The 26,012-nt window shown below is 35.8% G+C and overlaps 1 protein-coding gene across 5 annotated transcripts in view; it reads left to right on the top strand.

The window, feature by feature from the left end:
- Window positions 1–26,012, top strand: part of SPON1 (spondin 1) — a 330,516-nt gene that overhangs the window by 169,897 nt on the left and 134,607 nt on the right. For all 5 annotated transcript variants that reach the window (XM_080592283.1, XM_080592282.1, XM_080592281.1 and 2 more), the window contains one exon: window positions 11,180–11,313. In XM_080592283.1, coding sequence (XP_080448409.1) covers window positions 11,180–11,313 — 134 coding nt within the window. The remainder of the gene's footprint in view (window positions 1–11,179; window positions 11,314–26,012) is intronic.

Here is a 26,012-nt window from a genome sequence, read left to right as displayed (position 1 = left end):
ATGTATTTCAAATGACTTTCATCAGTTCTGATGTACCTAACAGCAGAAGAGGTACTGCCTTTGTACTTTGCTCACCAATATTGTAGGAGAGTATCATCTCTATAATACTGTTATGACTATACTGGAGAGGAAGCCCCATCTAGGTTTAAGCACACGTTGCAGTTGGTGATAGTTAGAAAAGGTCCCTTTGCCTGACAATTAATGCTCTGACAAATGCAAAACAGAGTGGCTGGGGAAGAAGGAAGGCTGTTATCATCAGTCTGCAGGGAGAACTGAGACAGAGAGGTGGCTTCAGTAGGAGAGCTACGTATGTGGTTTGACTAGCCACTGGATAATTTCTTCCTTACCTGGTGTTTTATGTGTCTCCTTGAATTTACCATTCCTTTTCCTTTGATCAGCTGGTCTTGCAACTGGGTTCTTATCTGAGATGTTGTGCTGAAGGAAGAGGCCAGTTCCTGAGTAATAGTCACAAATTAAATTGGCAGGGAACCTGGAGTTCTTGCCACAGAAATGTAAATGAGAAGTGCCTGTGTGAGCAGAAGATAAGGAACGTCCATGTCTTCTGTGTGAGTCCACAGCAAATATTTCTCTGGCACTCCCATTCATTGCTTGCGTACAGCTCATTACTGTGCTAAAGATACTGATATTATACAGTTGTGGCAGTGGTACATAAATGATAATCTTATCAAAAGATTCCTCGTGTAATTCATTTCAAAGGGAAGGGTTACACCCTCAGCAGCATCACTGAATGCCAACATTACCAAACTGCTGAAACGCCAGAATTAGTAGGTAATGATACCCAGCACGTGTGTTTGCTTCTTGTTACATGAAATTCAGATTTTCTTGTCTGTTTTTACTTAAGCTTTCCAGAAGTGAGGATGTGAATGGTGGATTTAGGACTGGATCACATTTTCTCTCTCTTGTTAAAACAAGAGAATTTCAGGTTTTCAGTTGTTTGCGTTTCTCATCCATTTGAGAGCTTAAAGCTTATTTTGATTGTGAATGAAGTTCTGGGCCACTGAATTCTAAACATATTGTTGACTGGACTTGAAGGGTGATTAGAGGTGCTTATTAACAAAACATCTATTAGTTCCAGTGAAGGCACATCCTTTCAACTATTTATAAATGGTATATTAGTTCAAAAAATTTTACGTATTGACAGGAGAAAAGATGCGTGGGCTCAGGCAGGTAAAGACAGTTGCTGCAGAAATAGGGGAAAATCCTAATACTAGTGCAAACAGGTTCCTACAGTTTCAACAAATTATTAAGAATTTGCTGACAAGATACTCAGTTGGATATAGCAAAATGCTAGTGCTGATTTTTAGCTAAGTTTACAAAAACATCAGGAAAATGTGCTCACAGCAATCATATAGTCCTTCAGCTTTTCACAAGCATATCCATAAAACATAACTCTAATTTAAGCTGGATTCAGTCCTGTGAGGTACTGAGCACTCTGTTTTATCAGTGACCTTCAATGCCTGCTTAACATAAGATCTGAAGTTGTTTTAAGTGTACATTTATAAACCTTTGTTTTATGCTCAGACAGGAAGAATCTGCATGAATTATTTACCAAATGAATTTAGAAAATGTAGGGGAAACATATAATTTGTAATGTATACTTAGTTTTTTTCTTTCTTTCTTTTTTTTTTTTTAATGTGTATGTGCTTCTTCATGCATGAGTGGCCCACTGTGTCAACCAGAGATTAATCTTTTATTCACGGAAAGTTTCTTATGAATTTTTGGTGCTGGCAGAAGCAACACCATATATATATATAAGCAGCAGTAACATGGGCAAAGTGCTCATGCTGGCTTAAATGTAATCTCCTGACAGAGACGTGAGAAGACTATCGATGAACCCAAGGTCAAGTCTGGGGGGAAAACTCAGTCTGTCTTGTGCCTTTTCAAATAAGGATGTTTGTTTGTGGGGGTTGGAAACAAATGTGGGAGGAATTTTGATACTGTTTTTAATTGAACATTTTTAAGAGCTCTAAGTTATCACTGTTAGAATTGACATGGATCTCAGTCCTGGGCTGGCAAACCAGTGCTAGAGGGGACTTCCAGTTTTTTGGGGAAACATTTCAGTCTTGTGTCACCAGAATAAAAATGCCAGGATATTGACCCTTTTAATGCAACGTCTCAATTTTCACAACTGCTTTACTGGGGGGAATTTTTTCATCCAAGGCATAGTTTCTAGTCAGAGGAAGAGGTCTGTCAGAAGTGACAAAAGACTTTGAATCTGGGTGGAGGGACAAAGGTTCTGAGTCATCTAGAACACGGATTCCGCCAGGGTGTTTTGCAGCCCCAAGGAGTGCTCCTACATGCAGGAACAGTCAGCTTCAGGGTTGATTTCTCAGTCTCTTCCCCTTTGTTTTGTAGAAAGAGTAAAACACTTCCCTGCTGCCCGAGTGGAGAGACTGGCTTCACAACTTGGAGAGAAAGTCCTTGAAATGGAGCAGTGATTTGAAAACACATCAGTGCTTTCATCACCTGACTGTGGAGCCAGTTTTTCCCCTCGGTTCAGTGAGAACATACGTGAGGTAGAACGGATCAGAGAAGAGAGTGACTGAAGGTTACTCATTTTGGCAAAGTTCACGCTTTTGGTGAGCAGCTGGATTCAGGGAATATGCGATATGGGAATCTGCGTCTTTCATATCAGAAGTGGGGTCTTAAAAGTTGGTCCCAGAGCATGCTCAACTAGAAGGTCTTTCAGCTTTTGCAAGACAAATATGTGAATAAGGTTTTCCTTCTTAGACCAGTGTGCATGACAATGAAAATACAAATATATTTTGCAAAACAAGATCCTTATTCCTAGCAGTACTTAAATTTCAATTTTAAAAGTAATTATGCTACAATCCCTTAGTATGCTGTCAGAGCATCCTCAGCTGTAAAAGATGTAATTCTCAAACTGGAGCTCTGCCAGATTTGGTTTTGTTCTGCTTGCTGGGTTCTGTGGGCATCAGTGCAACAAGCTGGGAGATCTTTGGCTGAAGTGGGCTGTTCCTTTTACCAAAGTGAGACAAAAGGGTGGTACGTGGGGCCATCCCAACGTTATGGCTTCCCTGGATTCAGCTGACTTGAATTCCTAGTTGATTCTCTAAAGCACTTTTCCATCCAATTTGAGCTGTCGGTATGGCACAACATAGGCTGAATATCTGACATCTCATATTTAATCTCCTCCCAAAGAACTTCTGTTTGTGACGTCTGAGGCCAATTTGAGGCATGACAAGCTGTTAAGAATAATAAAAAGTATGTTTTTAAAGAGCATTGCACATACTGTTTTGGAAAAGGAGCTCAGTGTCTGTATCTCCACTACGCAACTGAGAAACAGACTACACTGAAGTGATTTGAGAGAGGTTTCTCAGCAGAGAGATTCATGTTCGTGAGTTCCAATTGAGTGCTTTATCCACATTGCTATATTTTATCTCACTTTATTTTATGAGGCTGTGAAAAACTTTTCTTTCTTTGCACAACTTCCAAATGTCTTCTATGTGTTATGTGTCTAGAAAATCAGATTAAAATAGGATATTATATATGAAGTGCCTAATTTTATTATATATGACTAGACAAAATGGCAGGAAATATTCTCAGGAAAGAGCAAGAGGTTGGTTTTTTTTTTTTTTTTCTTTCCAAAGAAATGTGTGAATATTATAAGCTTAAATGAATGGTCCTAAATGTAGTGACTGCAACAGAAATGTGCAAAATCCTAGAACTTATACTGCTTTGGGATTGTTTTATAAAAATCCTTGATGGTTTGCGAGGTTGACTTTTTATAAAACATCACTTTCAGCAAACAACATTTCTCCCAAGGTGAAAGCAGTTGAGACACCACATATCAAACGTTACTTTTCCCTGCCAAAACTTCTTACCAGATTGAAACAGTGGTTATTTTTTGCCAAGTGACTAATATTCATACGGAAATAGTTTGACAGTAACACTGAATATGAAAGAATCCCTCAGTGAAAGCATTACCCAGCAAATGCTCCATTTATCTTCATTGAATTTATTGTGGTTAGTCTTTTCTGAAATGGGTATGTTAGCACTGTAATCGTGCAGTTTTGGGTTGGTTTTGGCTCAGGTAATGGGAACTGCAGCTAGAGGACTGCTCTGATTAATGCTGACTGTTCCTGTGGGGCCTCTGCCAGCAAGGGATTGCCACGGCACAGCCTTGCTTGGCATCCCTGTCATCCCTGCTGGTTGTTATTCTGTCTCAGGGCTGCGGTAGGATGGTTCTACCTCTTAATCCTTGTAACAAAGTTACAAAAGTAGTATTTCTTCATTGCCATTTGACTAAGCGTTCATAAAATCTACCCTTTTTTGTGTGTTCATTTCATGCTTCCAAATGCAAGCTGTATTTAGTCCATAAACAAACCCTGATTTCATTGAAAAGCAAGTTCAATGTTTTACCTACTACCTGAATGTAACAGGAAAAAAAAAAAAAGAAAAACAATAGAAAAAAAATGTTAGTGCGCTGAATTGTTCAGTACAGACTCCGACCTCAGTAAATTTACTCTAGATTTAGGTCTTCACTAAATTATATGTTGAGATGAGCCAAAAATTTCTTCAAAACTAAAATTTTCAATCTCGGTCAAAATTGTGACGTTATTTCAAATGTTGTAAAATGAGCTGTGTAGACTGAACATGAACTGAAGCATGAAGCCTTGAACTGTTTGCCACGCGAGGCATAGAGCAACTCGCAGCTTCTGTACAAAACGTCATGAGAAGTCCCCTTCCACAGTTTACTCTTGCTGATTTGTGCGCTCTGTCGCTTACACTGGGGCATTCTCTTGGGCAATAGTCAACTGGCGCTCTTCAAACCTTTACGTGCCAAGGTGAGAAAAACAAGTTCAATCTTCAGAGTAATTTCCTGTTTCTGATGAGGATTGTTGGATAGGGTTGGCTGCATTAAGAAACTAGAATTTTTGAAGGGATTTCATAAGGTAATACTGTTCAAAAAGATTTTGCTCTTTCCTTGCTGGATCTTTGTGGTTACTAAGAGCTTTTCATACATGAAATGAGAGGAATTTTCTTAGTCAAAATAGCTACTTTTTGAAAAAACCTATAGATGGAACAAAATGAGATTTACAGCTATGAGAATAATGACAGCTTTCCATGCCTACTAGAGTTTCTCCGTTAGAGATTATAAAAGTAATATGTTATCTGGAAAAAGCTGTATTATCTGTCAAAAATACTAGTAATGTAGTCTGATAAAGGAGCTTAAAACAGTTCACCCAACCATTTTCATATAAATGTTAATATTACAGCTAAGGATAAAAATTCATAGGAAACAAAACTTGGTTCTTCTTTTGTGAACCTTAAATCCACTCTTTGTGACCGCTTAGATGGAAATTTCTCAATTCATAACAATCAGAGTTCATACGTCTCAAGTTTCTGGTGTGGCATTTTCTTGATGGACCGTTTTCAGTCTACTCGCTAATGCCTTCAGCATAAGCCCTGGAATTCAACACGTTACATTGATTGAGTTAATTGAGAATCGTTCAAACCCAACAAAAAGTATACAATTTAACATTTTGCAAATGCTAATTGATGACAAGTTGTTGTTATCCATCACTGTTGATATAGGTGTTCTTTCTTCCTATATATTGAGTTAAGTAAAGAAGAAATTGCTGTTAAGCTTTCCATAAGCAGTTTCTCAGCAGGAAAGGCTGGTTAGTGTAGATGCTGGTAGTGCAGTGCTTTATGTTTGTTGTATGCCAGGTTCTTGTTACACCAAACTGTTTTCTTCCTCTTGTTGTTTGAATTGCACCTTGAAATAGACCTTATGGCCTGTCCTGTGGTAGGTGTAATATGGCTTTTAGGTTAGTTCAGACTGCAGAACAATTTGCAATACACTATGACATAAACAAGGTTCTTGATAGTGAATAATTTGGGACATGTTAATTAATACGATTTTCAGACAGGATTCTCTTAGTAGCTTGTCTTTCCTGTTGATATCCAACATAGCCTTTTCACAGTGAACACACTATTCAAAATTTTTGGTTGAAAGAAGAGGACAAGTGGACGGAATTCAAATACTTTTCCCTGTAGTGTCTCACACTATTTAGTTAGTTAATGTCTTGGAAGCTACATGTCTCTCTTTTAGTTTTTCTTCTCTTGCATCAAAGACTTGATCTGACTATCTAGCATCATACTTTTGTAGAAATGGAAGGGTCCTTTTTTCACCGAAGACTCCAACTACCTTGTGCCTGCGATGAAAAACAAGCAGGTAGCTGGACACACAGGCAGCCAGGTGGAGCATAATAAATCTTGTGCTGATACTGCTTTCACAGAACTTACCATCACATTACCTGACTACATTAAATCTTTGCTTGAATAAAATCTCTGCTCAGGTAATGATTACAGAATTAAATTTGACTTCCAGTAACAAGATTGTAGTCTATCTATGTAAAGTCTGTGCTAGAAGTTACATAGTAATAAACCACATGCACATTTTAGCCATGCCTTTCTTTGACAGATTTGCATACTGTTCACCAGTGCTCCAAAGTGGCTAGTCCAGTCTTCAGGTGCAGTGCTAAAGAAGGCAATTCTCAATGAGCCCAGCAGCACTCATTAATGCTACACAGCTTTGGATTGCAGACTACAGCAAGACTGATTACTGACACTTCTTAAAAATGTCCCTTAGACATTTGATTCGTCTAAGTATAAACTCCAAAGGAAATACTGTGTCCCTTATTCAAAGAAATTGATTACAAAGGAAAGTGTATCTTCAAGGTAGATGTGCTAAGACTTCGTACATCATTGCTTTTCCCTTCTATGTAATAAGCTGTGCTCTAAATTAAATCCAAAAGTCCAAATATTATTACTGTTATGTAAACCCAATGCTTTTTTCATAATGGGAAAGTTTCCTCAAGTAGATTGCAACATTCTGGAAGTCAGACTCCTTATTAACTCTTCCAAAGAAGAAAACTGCCTACAAAAATGCTTGTCTTCTGAACTTTTTTTTTTTTTTAATTTGGTTGTTCCATTAGAGCACAGATGTTTCAGTGGGTGGAAAGTGATGATGTGTCCACAGAACAAGGAATGGTGCTGAAGGTCCTTGCCAGTGGTTTAAACAGTGGACACAAGCCAGTAGAGGATTTATGTAACTTCATCTCCTTTGTACTTAATATTAATTCCTTTCTTTGTGGTGTACATAACTATTTTTGTAAGTATTTTGACATTTTAACACCGATGTACATTTTTAAGTGCTTTTAACAGCAGAGAGGATCGCTGCCTGAATTAGCTTATTTGACTAACACTTTATAGAAGTCAGATAGTGAGGTCTGTCACTCAGCATGAAATGTTGTAATTCTTAGAAAAGCAAACCACTCATTCATCTGTTTAACAACCAAGCATTTATCCAGTCCTGCTTTTCAGGAACACCCAAAACTCCTCAACCTCTTCAATGTCTGGAGTAGGCAAAGAATGCAAGATTGAACCTGGGGCTGGTAAACTTTCCCTTTTAATATCCTTACTTCCATGTTTGTAGATTTATAAAAGTTCAGCCAAATTCTACTCTCTGTGATGCTCATTCAAATCCAGGTTAACTCCAAGAGTCTTGTTCAGGATTTACACTAGTTTCCCTGAGGGAATAAATTATTCCAATAATATTACAATCACAATAGAAAGCAAACCAAAAACAAAAGCCACTAAATAAAATGTTAAGACTTAATATCATTGAATTCATGGATTCAAAAGAATTCATTGCATAGAGATATACTCCTTTTGAGACCTCAGATTCTTGGGCCAAGTGTTCATGTTAGTTTTTAGGATTTTTGTTTAATATACAGTTAGTTTGCTGGTCCATTCTTGAAAATGTGAGGCTTCCTGTTACACATAACCTAGAGTTTAGCAGGCTATAATTTTGCAGATGCTACATTTTAATCTGCATGCTTTTTTCCTGCCAGTTCTTTCCTTCTTGCCTATGTGGTCTGACTTGATTCCAGAATTAAAATCAGGATTGTATTATTTTTAGAGATTACATATCTTTTTTTTTTTTTCCCCAGTGTTGGCCAGGATACTATTGCTTTCCTGTGTGTTATGTGAGACTGCAATAATATCATCCACCACCCTAAAAAATTGTGTCATTTGGAATCCTGTTATATAAGTGGTGAACCATTCCTGTATTGCACCTTGGAACTTATTATAGAAAATCAAACCTCCATGGATATGGAAAAAAAAAACTTTTAAAAAATATATATTTGAGATGTTTTTGTATTTTCCTGAAGTCCTAGAATCTGAAATTTATAAAATATCTTAAATATGTATTTTAATATCTCAGATCATTTGATGTTTGAGTTTTTCTGACTAATATGCGAGTTCTATACTGTATTCCATCAACAGTAGTAGTCTTTATTAAGAAAGCTTCAGTTTAATTTTTCTTCAAAGGAACTCTTTTTTGGAGGACCTTATTCTTTTATGGTCATTTTTTTTTTCCACCAAACACTTATGCAATAAGTATTCTTGCTTTGATGGTAACTGATGCAGGAAATCGTGATGTAGCCTTGAGGTTCAAACACTGCCTCTTCTTCCAGGACTGTGTTCTAAAATGCAGCCAGAACTTTTAAATTATTTCTTTTTGGCCATCTGTATTCCTTGAGAAAATTCATAACTTGCAAGGTTCAGCAGTTTGGTAGGCTACAGAAATGCAAAATATGCCTGCATTTATGTATTCCTTTGTTGCTAGTGGAAATGGGCATGGATGTGCTCCAATTATTTAGAATTTAGACAAATATTTTAGGTTTTGTTTTTGCAGTAACCGGAAATTCTGCCTGCGATAACTACTCATAGTTGCTCATAGCTCTTCCCTTAAGTATTAGTTGTTGGATTTTTTTACTTTTATTTTTGTTTTGTTTCATTTTTCCTTATGATTCCATTCATTGTTGTGCAAAAAAGCAGGATTGACTTGCCTGGAGAAAAGAATTTACCTAACACTTAAATGCATCACAGATGGGTCTACAGTGATGACTGCTGGAAGAATCATGTCTAGGGATATGAAAGCAGCTGAATGCTTGTTAGCTGAAAATAGCAACTCTGTGCTTTGAGAAAACAGATTCATTTCAGTTGGCCTTCTCCAGAAACATTCCTTGAAGAAGTGTGTTTCAGACAAGAGCTACACTAGATTTGTAAAAAGCAGCATGTGAAAGGTTCATTGAGTAACTTTTATCTGGTCAGTTAAGTATTTACACTTACATGTAAGTGCTTAATTTTCCTTGACCTGAATTGAATGTATTTTTGAAGTTTTTATGCCAGGATGTCAGTTAAGATAGAGCAACAGCAGTTTTTAATAGCCACAGAACATGGAGCTAGTGTAACTCATCCAGGGATTTGTAGTGGTTCTGTTTTTCTAGAAAAGATATCCTTCTTGAGAATTTTTAGATGACCTCCTAACAGCCATTTCAACGTGAATTATCCTTAGTCTTATAAAGTGCAATATATAGTAGTATTTTATTTTATATAAAATAAAATCACACATTCAAAGCTTCCGTGAAAATTGTTTTTACTTTTTACTGTGATATATGAGCAAAAGGTCACTTGATGTGCTCCTCAATAATTGAGACAACCTTTCTGAGAAATATGTGAACAGCCTTACTTCTCTATTTTGCTGTTGCCAGAATAAGGCAGACAGAATAAATACCGTTGATGATCAAGGCAGAACTGTAGATTAGGGACTTCTTAATACTCAAGTTAAGAGAATTAGATCGTACTACATGGAAGTAGTAATACAGTAGAGCAGTGCCAGTTTAAGCTTATGCTAGCTCCCATGTTTTCCAGTACCTCACATTAATTAAAACCTAGCAAAGTAGTAGCTGCATACATTATGTTTACCCAGATTTTATGCAGCATTGAAAAAGTTAAAGAATATTAATGGCTTTAGATTTAAAACTCATTAACCACCATCGTATTGACCAGATAAACTCATTAACCACCACCGTATTGACCAGCTAAATAGAGTTTAAATTCACTCCTCTGTGTCAGTGCCTCTCTTTTGTCATGAAAAACCAGAAATAGATTTGTTGGGTCAGTTAGAAATGTTTTGGAATGCTGGCAGTAGGATTGGGTAAGGCAATGTAGATGCCTGCTCACTGAAGCAAATCTGGTCAAACCATAGATATTGTCTTTTTTTTATAATGTAAATTTGTATTTTGAGTCAAAATACTTGTTTAAAGTTATTTTTACAGCCAGAAGATGGTTTTTTAATGTAATTTGGCAAAAGTGTGTGTTATTAAAACCAGAATTCTGAAAAAGCTCCTTCAGGGATGAGTTTTGTTCTTTCTCAAAACAATATGATTTATAATTTGTTGCCTGAAACTTGACCCAATGTAGTGTGAAATTTCACTTCATCAATGACAGCGGACCACTGAATAATTTTGAAGAGAAATTTTGCAGTATCACAGCATTGGCTGTTTCCAAATAAAACTTGGCAGCTTTTGGTGAATTTTCTTTGAGATCTGATGAACAGAAGGCTTAAAGTACAATCCATGAAGTACATATGTAGTGAGAAAGCTATTTTATCACAGACACCTTTGAGTAAAACCCTTGGAACAACACCAGTTCCAAGTCAGCCTCTCTGGTTTTGTGTTAACTTATGTCACATAAACCTTTCTGTTCAATATCATTCACTCATAAAAGTAAAAAAACTGTGCATATTGGACTGAATAACAGACTCTGAATTATAGATCGATATGATTCACATGTTACCTGCTTTGACCTAGAGATTTTTTTTTTATACCTGGTGAAAAATACAGTATAAACAAAAGTTAGTTTGAAAGAAAAGAAAAAGTAAACAATCTGAAAACCTCTTTTCTAGCTTGTTCCATGTGTCCTAACCAGTTGCTGTAATTAAAAAAAAAAAGGAAATGTTGCATCCTTGAATATTTTCAGTTCATTAATATTTACCTGAAACTCCTGTAATCAGAATCACAAACAAGGTTATTTGCAGCCGTGCATAGAAAGGACAATCTTTTGTAAACTTAGAACTGAAATATTCTTCTATATTCATTTTTTTCTATTACAGTGAGTTATCTGCATGTTTTAAAATCAATTTACCAAAGATCGCTGTGCTAAGCAGAGTATTATAAGTAATCCCACTGAAAGAAAACATGAACTGACAGAATGTATTTGAGAGACATTGTCTTTGTATGTCCTTACCCTTTTACATTCTTCTCTTTATTTTCCTTAGATCATAGATGAAGAAGAAACACAATTCATGAGTAATTGTCCTGTTGCAGTTACTGAGAGCACACCTAGAAGGAGGACACGCATTCAAGTGTTTTGGACGGCTCCTCCTACTGGCACAGGCTGTGTAATTCTAAAGTAAGTATTTTTATGCATATTAAACTTATCATTAAAGTCAAATTCAATTAATAGTAAATCTAAGATTTATTAGATTATGAAGTGAGTTCTTAGATGCTTTCTTCTCACTTAGCACACTTGAACAAAGATAGTTCTACTTGCACAGTTAAATGTTAATGACTTAGAGCCTAAGTGTTCAAAAGTTACTCCATGCTTTCAGTTACCATTGAATTGATAACCCTAATGGAACTTGGTAGGCTCTCAGTCTACTGAAAATTTTATTTCTATTTATTACACCTGAAAACCTAAAGATTCTGAACTTTTAAGATCAAAATTGCATCATTCTCATTGAGATGCATATAAAAAAGTCATGGTCTAGGTTGCGATGAACAATAGTTCTGTAGTCAGGAGTTTCTAAACAGACCTTTATCAGTAAAAACAGGTTTATAGGTGAGTACTTTCATTATTTAGAGCTGGTGACCTTTTACTGTTGTTTTCCTATTATCTCTGTAGTTTGCTGCATGTGTACTCGTGCTTTTCAAGCAATAAAGGCAATATTATGTAGGTGCACTGTGCTGTAGGGCCACTCTTTTATCTGTAGAAATCTTAAGTCACTTATTACTACTAAGAGTATTGGAGAAAACTGCCAGAGAAACATTATCTCATCTCTTTAGATTTTGCTTGTCATATTTAATAGGATAGATTAGTCAAATATGTGTAGACAATTGGGATTTATTTTCTTGCATTGAACTTCTATCTGGGATAAGCCTTTGCAATTGCTAAGATGTGCCCTGCAGTAAACCAAAAAATTTCAGTCTTATCAGTACTGGGAATATCTTCAGAGACACAGAACAGCTCTAGGCTTTTAAGGGGATGCTATCATAATGATTGTGCTGCAGTTAGTTCAGGCCATTTTAGGAAAATGTGTTGTTAAAGCTGCAACTGATTGCTGAACAGGCCAGCAAGCTGGTCCTTGCCTGCTGCCCTCTCACCCAGTGCTTTTACTTCCTTCTCCTGCTCAGTGCCACAAGCAATGTGAGGGTGATTTGGTCTCCGCTGTGACGCTGGCTGTGAAACAGTCTCAAACCTTTGGCAGTGCACATCTATCTGTTGCCTCTTGGGATCAGTAAAGTAATTTTAAGAACACCTGTTTTAATGCTTACTGAAACAACCCAAGAATTCAGCTGTGGGCTTCTTTAAGCTTAGGACAAACAAGTGCATATCAGACTGTAGCTAAACTGTTAAGTGTGCTGCCTGCTGCATGGCCAGACAGGTTGTATGTTATGGTTTATATGTGAAAGTTTTCAAAGGAATTCCTTCAGCAATACAGATAATTCTTTCAGAGTTGTTGAGCTATTTATCAGTAAAGCTATTTGTTTTTCCACTCAGAACAGCCTCCCACTTAGCTGCATTACAAATACTCAAGGCGCTTTTACTGTAGTGTAATAAGGTAATGATTTTTCATGCCTGCTTTTGGACAGATGTGATTTAAACTTTAATCCAGTCATCCAGTCATGATATGTAACAACTCAAATTGGTGGATTTTTTAATTACTGCCTTAAACAGGATTGTCATTATCAACCTCCTTCCCCATCTCTCCCTCCCTGCACCCCCCCAACAAACAAACAAAAAAAACCCAAGAACTAAAGGAACATCTTATAAATTGAAGTTCACAGAGAAAGGATGAATTTTTAGTGTTGCAAGCACCTATCTACAGTGCGTGCAGATATCCTAGATGTGTATGTACTGCTGAAAGTGAAAGGCAATTCTTAGGTACTTTTCAGTAGAAATATGTGAAAAATACAGACCTGCTCCCAATGGCTGGTTTGTTGACCTCAGAGGGAAAGTAACTAGACCTGAGAGCAGTTCAAAGAATGAATGAAACAATCATGATTATTATGAGTTGCTAATGTCAGAAGTTAACATAATAATATGGCACCATACACTGCAATGTGTTTTCAGCATTAACAACATTTGCATTTTTTCTTTTGAATGTAAAACTTTGACCACATCTGAATTAGAGTTTACAGTCAACGTTCTTTATAAACCTGCTTTATGGTCATCTTCCACAGAATAGCATAGAAACATTGGATGCAGTTTTCACAATTATTCTGACATTTGTGTGAGCTTTAATGCTGTAATAAAAACAACAGTCTAAAAACAGTTTATTACAAATGGTTACATCCAAACCCATCATGGGAAAATTCTGAAGCCTTGAACTTTAGAGGAAGAAAAAGCCCTCTGTATTTTTCTTTTCTCTGTGTGTGATGCAGTGCAAATAGTTTTTTTATTATCAATACATATCTGTTTCAGTCCTTGGACTCTGAGCCTGTCTTTGTCCAAGCAGTTAAGCCTATGCTTGAGTCTCACTGAAGACACAGGACAGAATTAGACACAGGACTTTGATTAGATGTCACACACGGATCAGGAGAGACCCTCAAGCTTTAAGCACTCTTTTCCCTTGCCTCCTAAATGCTAGGAGCTCCATGCAACTAAATCCAAATACATAAAGGTACAGAGACTCCAGCATACCAGCTCTTAAAATTATTTCTCTAGATGGATGAAATAGAGAAACAGCATATCACTTTGGGGATGGCCTTGGATACTGCAAGATGATTTTAAGCACCGTGATTTTTAGGATTACACATTGGGACTGGAATGCACCGTTGGCTGTCCAATTGAGAAGTCAGCCTTATCTCACGGCACTAGCTACTTGAATCGAAAGTATTGCTACGTGGAACAAAGTTATTACTGAAACACAAACAGGATACACCAGTGTCTTACTTAGCAATAAGAATTCATTTGGTTGCCCTAACATCTGTGCTAGCTTTAGAAACTACTTACATCTTTCTTGCTGCTGTGGTTGAAGACATCTGTATGGACTATCCTGAGCTGTCATGCTGTGTGCAGTCTACTTGTTTTCTTGTTCACAGTGCAACATTTCATCTTTCTATCCCTACTTACTTTCCCTTGTTCCTTGTGATGGATGGAACACTAAGGTACCATACAGTAATATGGAAGGACCACATAATTTCCTTAACCTACTGATAAAAGTTGCTGTTTTAAAGCTTAATTGCTTATTTTTGGGGTTCCTCAGACTGTATTTCCTCTATAAAACCTTTGAAAATCTACTGTTAAAACTTTGAGAAATGTTCAAAATTATTTTTGCTATGTGCAATTTTTATAAAAACTAATCATTATAAAGACAATTGGGCAGTGGCAGAGCCTGGTAGTAGTTACATCATTGCATGGAAGCGAACGATTTTCAGGGGTTTGAACCCTCACTTGGCCAGTCTACTTCTATATTTAGTATATTTTGTGTAAGTGAATCTAAAGACTTTTATTTTTACTTAAAAAAAAGACTAAAAAACAAAACACACCTAAAAATTGTTGTACTTATTTCAGTCTCTTAGCAAAAATCACACATTTGCATTATTTGGTTTTATAGTTAAGAACTAAAATGCAGAGGTTTTCATTCCCCAGATCAGTACTTCTGTCTGGTTATAACTTGTTGTATTATAGCTTAATGCTGTAGTTTTTTAGAGCAAGATTTTCATGCATTTCAAACTAACTAAGAGAAGATGAATTATTTTCAGGCAACAGCTGTGATGATTCTCTAGCAAAAACAGCTAGTGGAAATGTATCAATTTTATCAAGGAAAGTCTTAAATCTGGATTTCAATTAGTGATATACATCATTGACAAAAAATGGAATAAATGTTTATTAAAAGTTGCTTGGCTGTGATGCAGAATCACCTCTTTTAGGCCACTTTTAGCCCCAGATTTCCAAACACAACTGGTTAGTTGAATTCCTCAAGAGAAAATGTCTCTCAGTGTGGTGCTCTCACATCCCTTAAGAGGTAGGTAAAGGTCAAGCCCATGTAACTGATGAAAAATACAGAATGAAATAGTTTTCTGCAAGTACTTGTAGAACTCTATGATAGAAAACAGGAGTGAAGAAAATTTTGTAAATAGTCTTAGCTTGTTTCATATTAAAATTTCATGGTATGGAGAATCTTGTTAATATCCAAATTGATTAAATCTGTCAGTTGGTGAAGATCGCATGAAGAGTTGAGTACTCCTAGATGGTAATTACATTTTCCTCTGTTAGTATTTGATACTTTTCACTGAGTCTGAGATTAATTGTTAATGTAGTAAATTTTGGCCACATGCAGATAAGTAATATACAATTACTATTTAGAAAAGAAACAACACTTATGTGATTGGTTCATGCAATAATCAACTTCTTGGGCAATGGATGTGATTTATATGATAAATTTAGCAGTTCTTGCTTACAAGTTACTTATTCCTGCTATACATATGATGCTTAAGCAACCAACAAATTAAAATCTGGTATCTGTAAATATTGTTTGTTAACACTGCTTCTTGCAAAAATCCACTGTATTTGTCATAATCTCTCTGCTGTTTGTTTCTGGAAATGTTTTCTGAGCCATGTTCAGGGGAATGTTTTATAATTTTTGAGAAAAAGTGTTTTTTTTTTTAATTTTTTTCTGCATACATAATTCTCTTTATGTTTTTAATTGCACTGTTTTTTGGTTGCATGTGGTCAACAGAGAATAGAATAATTTTAAAGAATCGCGGTCTTCCAAATAAAAGCTGTGAAAGATTTAGTATACCAATGTATATAGTGACAAAAACTTTTAGGTAGTTGTGCTATTCTGGCAAAGCTATCATACTTCCAGGGTGTGATACTTCAGTGCTAGCGTATGGGCCTACTCCTTGGATATAATATTCAGTTTCCAGCCACCATGTGGCTTCTGGCAGTCCTATTGCTCTTGAGCCTTCAAAGCTTTCAGGGTGAATGAAATCCAGCTAGAGTTTTTTGGATATGCACTTCTTGTTTTCTTGTAATTTCAAGCATAATGTTCCTTCATGCTGCTTGACATCTCATTCTGAGTAAGCACTACACTGAGATGTGATGTTGAAAAGACTAAAAGTAGAACCAAATGCAAAGGATCCAAATGTCACAAAACCCCATGAGTTGATAACTATGTATATTTACTGAAACTGTCTTGGTATGCAGCCCTCTCTTCTCTATACTCAAAACTCACGATGAGATCCATCCAGAGGGCTCTTGGGGGAGAAATAGAGCATGACACATCTGGACAACAAAACCCATAAAGCATGAGAGGAGCTCTGTAGTACGTGAATTAATAATATATGACCAACTCAGTAACAGTGTTTTAAGAAAAGTGTTTATCAGAAATGCCAGACTGAAATAGAATGAAATGCATTTCAGAATTACTCTCTCTGAGTAAGAGAATTGACACTACGATCCTCTATCACAACAGCAAGTTGAACATACTTGCTCCTAACAGAACAAAGTTTCAATTGTCAATGAGCAGTAGAGTGGGTCTGCATCAGTCAGGCTTCTCTATTAGATGGATGGGAGCTAGAGTGCTTCTTCCAAAATTATTGCAAATCTGATAGATGATCACAGGGTTGAGCTTATAAATGAAAACACAACAAAGAAAAATGAATGATACATGATACACAGTTATGGCTGAAATTTTTTTGTGTTATTTTTCAGACTTGTCCCAAATTTCTTATCAGTATCTATGAGATAACAGGAAAAGAAGTGGGGCAAGGTTTTAAATTCTTCGGGTTACGAGACTAAGGTGGTTAAGCAGTATAAGCAGACTCTTTGCTCCTCTCTGTACTCACATCCTCTTTTCTTTGGTTGGCAGTACTTAGCCAAATACGAGCAATTGCTTAGGCCTTTGATTTGTCGGGATACTTACCTGAATAATGTATGGATCAAATTTTTTCCCATATGCATAACCGAGTGTTTCTTTAAATGCTTTTACATGAGATGTATTCTTTAAATACATCCTATCTGTTATAAAACATGAAATATTATTTTACCTACTATTTATGATTCTTGCATAATTGTGGATTGTATTTCCTGAAGAACAGATTCATGTATTTCTGCTTATTGAAAAGTCACACTGATAAATTTGAAGCACATGAGCTACTGGTACACAGTTGAACACCTATGAGGAGCTACTTCACTATCAAATGTCTCTAAATGCGCAAAGTGTGGAAACCCAAAAAGTACCTTCAGCTCATTTGGATTAGATATTGAGTGGTAATGCAGTCTTTTTATTTTCTCTTCAATCTTCCTGTATGATCGTCCAGATACTTAAATGCCAACTATTTTGCTTGACTGTTAATTAGAATACTTTAAAATAACAAACAAAAACAGAAGGTGTTCTGCTGTTTTGTTTGTTTATATATATATATATACAAATACTGGAGCACTTGAGTGCAGTTATAAAATATTTTCAAAAAGTTTTTTCTCATATTATAAACAGTTATACTGATTTTCCCAATAGAATTATTGAGTCTTCTGCATGCAGAGAAATGATCAGAATTCATGTACGAATAGTTTGTAAAATAATAACACTGTTTCTTCCAGTTAATTAGCACATGGCAACTGCAGTAGCTTCTGTACTTCATTTTTTGATACAGACAATAGAAGCATAGCTTCATATTTGTGTGTAGCTTAAATAAAATCTTTTATTTAGGTACTCTATGCATGTCTACACAAAAGATGGCAGTCTAAGATATCTCTGGATGTCCTTAGAACAAATACAACCTTTGATGTATAGAAAATCTCGAGCTGCTTTTATTTTTCCCCATTCTTCACTTTTAGGAGTTGATATAATGGGAATGTACACAGCTTTAAATGACTAGGGACAGAGATGGGAAGTGAGAAGGTTTGGTCCATTCCTGTCTTTCACATTGGGTTATCATGTACATCTCAGCTTGTTTTTCAATGCCTCAGTTTTCTCAGAAGCAACCTAGAGACCAGGGACTCTTTATAAAACACTGCAAGACAAAAAAAAAAAAGATGATATGATAGTATTTTACTGTTCTAATTACTTGAAAAGAATTGAAATGTTTTCTTCCAGATAAATATGTATATATTTTTACAAAACAAATAGGGCAAAACTTTAAAATTTGCAATATTACTGCAACTTATTACAGTCCTGTCTTTCATTTTTTAGGCAAAATACTCACAGAGAATTTACTTGTACTAGGAAAGAAGAATAACCTTCTGTACTTCTATACAGCTTCTATATTTAGAGTAGGTCTAATATTGTATTATAAAAACGCATACTTGTATTTTAATATATACAGTAATATATATCTATATATTACTATATCTATATAATATATCTAGGTGCCTCTGGATCTACTGACTGAACGTATCTACATTTACAACAAAAACCTAAGCACTTGCTTTCTCACAGATTTAATATTGTTTCTTTATTTTCACAATGGAGCACATGAATTTGGAAATTATCTGTTGTAAATGGACTTTCATGTAATTTTATGCTCTTACAAATAATCTTTTTTACAGTACAATTAATAGACTAATCCCATAAAATCCAGCTAGAGTCATTTATGTTGTTTTGTTTGCAAAGACATAGTGTTGCAAAGGGGCTTAGTGGTTTTGCTACTGAAGGATGGGATTGTTCCTTGAAGAGAGCAAAGCAATAGAAAAACAGTGGGAAATAAAAAGAATATATTTTTTCGCATGAAACGAGCTCTTTATATTGACTAGTCTGAAATCAACATTTTCTACTTCAATGAGAAATAAATGTGCACTTCAATTTTATTTACATAATTTTTCTTTTGTACTAATTTTTGTTTTAAATTCCTATAAATTTATAATTAAATGCATTTTAAATTAAATAATTATTCGTAAAGGATCAAAAGAGAATACTTTCTAGCAGGTGTCTTAAATAGGTAGCAATCATTTATGAAATGGCCCTGTGTGTGAATTTGTATGCATTTTTGCAACTGTCTTCATAGTGTGGGGCATGCCTGCAAATCGAGTTTATGCCCTAATTTTTCTGTGAAGCTTGTAAGATGGTGACTCTTTCTTCCTATATCCATGATATTAATGATTCAAGTGGATGGCAGCTGAGTGTATATCCAGCTGATGGGGAAATTGGATAATCTTTCCATTATGAAGAGGAAAGGATTAAAGGTTATTTAAAGGTTACTTCTTCTGACTGGGCTGCATAAGCAGATGGATATCCTGCAGCCAGGTCTGTGGATGTTGCTTTGGAGATGCAATTTATTGGTTCCAGGCTTGAGGGAAGATATGAATATCTTCAACTGATGGAGATGCTTGCAATAGAATCAAGCCAGACTTGGAGCTGGCATTATACAAGAGGTGCCTGGCCTGCTTTTCCTAGTACCTCTCAGTCTTTTGTGTTGTGAGAGGTCACTAAAATTTGAGCAGTGGACTGGGAGCAGAATGGAACTGTGGTAGGACTGACAGCACACTGCCCACGTAACGTGTGTGCAGTAAGGAAAGAATGATATTTCCTCTTGTGGTAGGGGGAATATGGTTATGGTTTTCATATGAATGATAATGTTGAATTCAGACTAGTCAATATAAAGTGTCTATTTAATGAAAAAAAAATCCCACTGTTTTTCTGTTGCTTCGCTGTCTTCAAGGAACAAATCCATCTTTCAGTAGCAAAACCGCTAATCCACTTTGCAACAGTTTCACATTGTACCTTGAAAGTGCATGTGAAGATTTCACACTGAAAAAAAATCGGCGTTATGGCACATTTTGTGATAAATGTGAGCAACTCATGCAATTAATCAGTCCAAATGGTTATTATATTACACAAATACTTGTATTTTTTCTTAAACAGGAGCTGCTCTATCCCTCAACAATAACTAAAACCAAAAAACCCAAACCGAACAGCAATGACCAAAAACAATGTTGGCCTTTGATATGCAGTGGTGTGTGAATGCAGGCATTAGAAAAGTACAGCACTTTTTATGACAGAGGCACTGGCATCAGTTCTCTTTTTGGTCTTCACTGTGTTTTCTCCATGCTTTCTGGCGAAGTACTGCAATTAAGATTAACCATTAATGTTAACAATTGACAATAACTCAAACGTGGAATTGATCAGAAGTCAATTGGATTCCCATTTGGTTCTTAGCAAAGATATATGGGAAATTTAAAACTTCTATTTTTATTTCTTAATAGTTATAAATGCTTGACTTCCATGCTCCTTCTAGATGCTCAACGCTATTCTGAGGATACTTATTGCTTCCTAAACTGTGTTTAAATTGTGCACTTGGAAAAAAGCATATGAAGTAGTAGTAAATCAGGTTTAATGGTTTCTAGTAATTCTACTTTCTGATCCAAAGCTTCAAGATAAATAGAGAAGCCATAACAAATTATGATGGAAGGGACTTATTTGGTGAAATACCTGTCCTTTACTGTTTGACTCCAGGATGAGCTTTGCTTGAGTTGTCCCTGTCCACCTCTGTTCTTCTAAACTTCTAGTGATGGAGTCCTGACAGTCCCCACAAGTAACTGATACCAATACTTATTTGTTATTGCTGTTGTTTTGCTAAAATGATTCCTCTGTTGGCCATTAATCTTAGGCGCTGTAATTTTACCTCATCAACCCCCCTCTTCAACCCATACCTTTACTTCAGACTTTTTTCTAGACTGATTAACCTCAGCTCCTTCATTTTTTCCCCCTTCTAGATATCTGATTCTTCTTACTGGTCTTGTCTGAACTTTCTCTAAATGGTTCATATCCTTAAACAGTGCTACTTGAGCACTGAGCATTTTAATCCTACAGATACCTCATGTAGCTCTGCTCAGTCTTAGAGAAAGTACTTTCACGGGAGTACTTTTTGTAACAGAATACCATTTACTTGTATTCAGCTTCTCATCCACTAGAACTCCTTCATCCTGATATCAAATACATCTGTCTCATTGGCTTTTCCCTTTCTGTCTTTGTGCAAGTAATTATTCTTATCTAAAACTAGGACTTTAACATTATTTAATTACTCATTTTCAGAATTCCTCAGATTTATGAACCACTTTGCATTTTAATCAACTGCAGCTTGATATTGTCTGCAGTCAGTAGCTTGTTCTCTATTCCGTCATTCAAGTTATTAATGAAAATATTGATATTTGCATAACCTCACTGAACTTGAAACCCTTCAGTGAGTTCCAGCTGAGTTCTAAACATGAGAAGACAAATTCATTTGTTTTAAATACTTCAACGTGGTGGTGTAAAAATTCATGCCATCTGAATCTGATTTAATTAATATGCAAGTATTTTTAATAAAATTTTGAAAAATTTGCTTGTTTGATGTATACATATATATATAAATCTAGAAAAGGTATGAAGAATCAATAAAATGTTTTTACTCAGTAGTATTATTTAATTGACAAAAGTTGTGTTGGAAAAGGATAAATCCTGTAAGAGTTGTTACATCTAGTTGCATATCCTGGAGAGGAAATGCAAAAGGATTATGACGTTTATGGAGGGAAGTTCTCCAAAGTGTCTTGCATTGCACTTTGATTTTGTCTGAATTTTGCTTTCAGTAAAAGCATTAAATTCTGATTTCTTTCTGGGTAGGTCCCTAGTACAGTCTGTGTTTTCATAAATTTCAAGTAGTGGGAGGAGAAAAAAAAACACACAAAAAACCCCCACTCTATTATTTTCTTGTTGTTTGCTGTTTGTAAATGAAAATCATTGTTAATTTAGGAGCCTGACAGCTGTAGAACATTTGCCATTCTGCAGCAGCTGTCAGTAGCACTCTGTTTTATTTTACAAACAGATGTTTAATTTGACTTCAATGACATTGTCAATTTTGAGGGGAAACAGAGGAAGGAATAGAAATAATCACGGTAGTCATAATTTGATTTCCTTTCAAAACATAAAACAGTCACTATTGATGACATCAGAATTGTTTCCACATTTTTTGACTGAATGTTTTTAATCTTTTTTTTTTTTCCACATGAACTGAAATTAAGCTTTCTCAATGCACAATAAGTCATGTTCAAGAAATTATTTGTCTGTTATGTCAGGAACTGAAGGTATTGTTTTAATGTAGTACACTTTAGAAAACAAATGGAATACCATTTAAAAAACTATATACATGTGGATCAAATGTCATAGTAGTTATAAAATTTACAGGGAAAAAGATTTTTTTTTTTATATATTAAAACCAGAGCACCAGTGGTCTCAATCTCATACAATCGTAATGTTGTTCGCTGTAGTGTAATGGTATTCTCATTTCACATCAACAGAAGCGAAGGGCAAATTGGATCCAGTAATGAGGAAATAAGATCATGAAAAAGTTAAGTAACATTACTGTGGTTCATTTTTGATTTTATTAACCAGTGATTTTATCCAGCGTGTGCCCAGTGAGTAATAGGCTTCAATATAACACGCAGGTGGAATATCTTGGCAAGATCCTTCATTGTTATAAGTGTCTGTAGACCCAGGAAAGAGAGTTAAAATTAACAGTATGTGGTCTTAATCCTACAACCCTTTGGCAATTCTTACATGTTACAAAGTCAAGTAAGTTAGTCATAAAAATGGCGTATCTTACTGGTCATTTGCTCCTTCTGTAATATCTGTTCAGGTATTTCAAGACTGTTTCTATGAGGGTGTGAAAGTAAACTTGTTAAATTTAAGAAGTATATTGAGTGTGGCATATTGTTAGCAGAATTTTTCTAGCTTGCTGAGTTCAGTATTTGCTGGCCTGTCTGCATGCCCACAGAAGTCTAAGGTAGTTATATAGCGCATCTTACAGTTTCAAGCACAGCTATATTTTAGTATGAAAGGCAAATGGCTGAATTAACAAAATGTTAGATTATGCCATCATTACTTATGTTGAAAAGTATTTAACTCCTTGTGTAGATTTAAATGTATTATCTGAAGACTCTCTAAGAGCAATGTATTATATAAATCAAGGTCCCAGGACCTGAACATGGTATTTATCTTGATTCTTTTTTCTTATGAAGAACCACAAAGTCAGTTCTGATTTGTTTCTTTAAAGGAGCAGCTGCATGTATTGTTGTAATTCTTTTGAAATTATAAAAGAAAAAAATCACCTAGAAAAGGAATTGTTCTTTGTGTAAACAGACTGCTGAATTGATTCTTGTCATTCTACGTATCTCGTCTGACGATCTTTGGAAGGGATGTGTGAACGGACTGAAATATAAAATTCAGCAAATAGTTGGGTCAACCATTCTTTTCTTTCCCTTTCAGTAATTAGGTAGCCACTTTTTGTCTTTTCTACTTCATTGGATATGCATTAAGTATCTTTGCTTTCCTAACAGTAGCAGTCTGAATGCCTTCTGCACTGCTTTCCTGCAGAAATGGATTTGTTGCCCAGTCAGTTCACTGCTTTTTTCAGAACGTAGTTTAAGGTCTTGCAATGCACCAGAAAGCAAACTTGAATTCTTTATTGTTTCTGGTTTTTCTTTTGCTGCTGAAAGGGCAGACTTGCAGACATAGGGGCTTGTATCTACAAAAGTAATCAGCTCTCTTCATTAGGAGGTTAATTTGACACTCACTCACTGCACAGTGTACATAGCCTGGTGATAACTTGAGTATCTTCCAACAACTTAAGTTCCACAGACCACCTGTCATAATGTTTCTTCCCATAGCTTTCTCTCTGAAGCTGCAATATACACTTATTCTGTACTTGGAAAAAAAGGTGTGCTCTCCTGTGCTGCAATTGCCTTGCGATTGTTTGCTGAAATAAATGTATGATGAGAGAAAGAACTCATATACAAAATAAAAGAACATTCTACACTGCAGAGATGTTTCCATGTATATGAGGTACCACCATTTTATGACAGTTCATAAAGAAATTCTCTTTTTCATCAGAGTTACTTTAGATAACAAATACTAACAGGCATTTATCTAGTTTGTCTGAATAAATCATAGACAAAGCACTGTCTTCAATGTAGTGAAGAAACACAAGTAGCTCTTCATTCTTGCCAGTTTTATAGTAGTAGTCTATATTTCTGCCACCCATAGTTCTACTTAGAAAGTACTAAAAACTTTCAAGCCAGTAAATAAAATAAAGCCAAACTCATGAAGAGGAGGCAAATTTCAGATATACTCAGATACATGTTTTCTTCATTGACATTACCAGGAAAAAAAAAAAAAGAAAAAAAAACTTTGCTTGGCAATAAGACAGTTTTAAGTGATGTCCTTATAATTTTCTAGTATTCCAGAGGCTACTCAAAAGAAATTAAGGCTGTGATTTTCATCTGATTAAGTGAAATTGAAGTTGGTAATTGATTTTAATAGAAGGTCAGTTCTCAGTAGAAGGTCATCTCACAATCATCAGCAGCATGAGATTGCGGCACACATCTAGGTTTTCAAAACACCTCAGCGTCAGGGTATCTAATAATTGTATGTTTTCAGTTTTCAATGTGTGTGGTTTTCTGTCTCTTTTTTTGGTAGGTGTAAACAACTGCTAACTATACATATATATTTATGAAGTCTGATAGGTACACCTTATGGTTTGTCTTGAAGATCAGGTTTGTTTTCCTTTATACTTCATTTTTGAAATCTGACTATTGAAAATGTTTAAATTGCACTGCTTAGGTGTCAATCTCAAAAACATTTTCGGTTTGTTTATTTCCCATACATATAACTGAAGGAGCACCCCTGCTTGTGTCTGCTGTGCTTGATCCCTTGCTCTTGTATCTCTGATCACTCTTGGTGTATCTTGACTGTCCATGTTAAAGTATCTTCCTCTCTAGGAGTTTCTGGTGAAATTAAGTATCTAATTAACTACACTTTTGTTCCAAATAAAACTTGGATTGGATTCCAGTTCTTAGTTTAGTCTGTGCCTGCTTCTTATAGCTTCTAATATTAAGGGTAATTTATCATCATAATCATTTCCATTATTACTTACTACTGTTCACAATAATGCTTTAATAGTTGTGTTCATGTGCTCTTACTTGTTGTGATGATTGAGAGTGATACAGACTGAGTAGCTTTTGTTTAATTCCTGATGCTTTAAGCATAGTTGTAATCACTTCCGTCATGAAATGATGACCTTTATCTGGGTCAGGGATGTTTCAGGATTCCCACAGAAGCAAAAGGCTTCTTGAAACTGCTTTTTTTTTTTCTCGCTCCCTGCTGCTATATCTTGTTTTACAGAAAAGGCTTCAAACCATTTTGAGAAAGAATCAGTCATTTCAAAAGAATGAGTATTCATTACCCCAGCCTGTTTTGGGGAGCTAATGTGTATAATCTGTTTGTAATCACATCCACAGTCTGACAATCCACTGCTGTAGTAAAAAGGTATGACTAGACTTTGGTCCTGTCCTTCCTCTGTGTATCTCAGACAATTTTTGATCCATTTCCTAACACCTCTTTCTGTACCTTACAACATTGCTGCTTCCTTAAATCTAAGAGTAATTTCCTGATTTTCATGTAATGTGTTTCGCAGTTCTTTCTCCATTTACTTTCTTGATCTGTTTGTTTCTGCTGTGCTCTGGTAACTGTTGTCACTTCCTAATGTCACAGGTCTTCTGCTGCTTTAGCTGCTGAGTCGACTTTTTCACCCTATTCGGCTCCGGAGTCTTATTCCTTTGAGCCTTTAGATGCCTAATTGAGAACTGACCCCAATCACAATTCCCTGCTTATAAATCCTCTCTGCATCAATCCTTAAGCAAAATTACCTCTGTCACTCCTCCTCTTAGCTTCTCCTAACCTAGTTAAACGTCTGGTGTCATATTCCCTTCACACAATAATCTGAAGCAGGTAAAATCACAGCCAGCCTTTTGTTGCCTTTAAACTTTAGGGATTGTTGTTGTCTGCTGGGCTGACCTGCTCGGAGTGGTTGTTTTATGTTGTCCCATTCAGGTTCAAGGCATGCATGCCCTCA

Source organism: Anser brachyrhynchus (assembly GCF_964034855.1).
Source record: "Anser brachyrhynchus genome assembly, chromosome: 5".
Taxonomy (NCBI): domain Eukaryota; kingdom Metazoa; phylum Chordata; class Aves; order Anseriformes; family Anatidae; genus Anser; species Anser brachyrhynchus.
The sequence above is the reverse complement of the archived record's forward strand: the minus strand, read 5'-3'. Positions and strand labels throughout refer to the sequence as shown.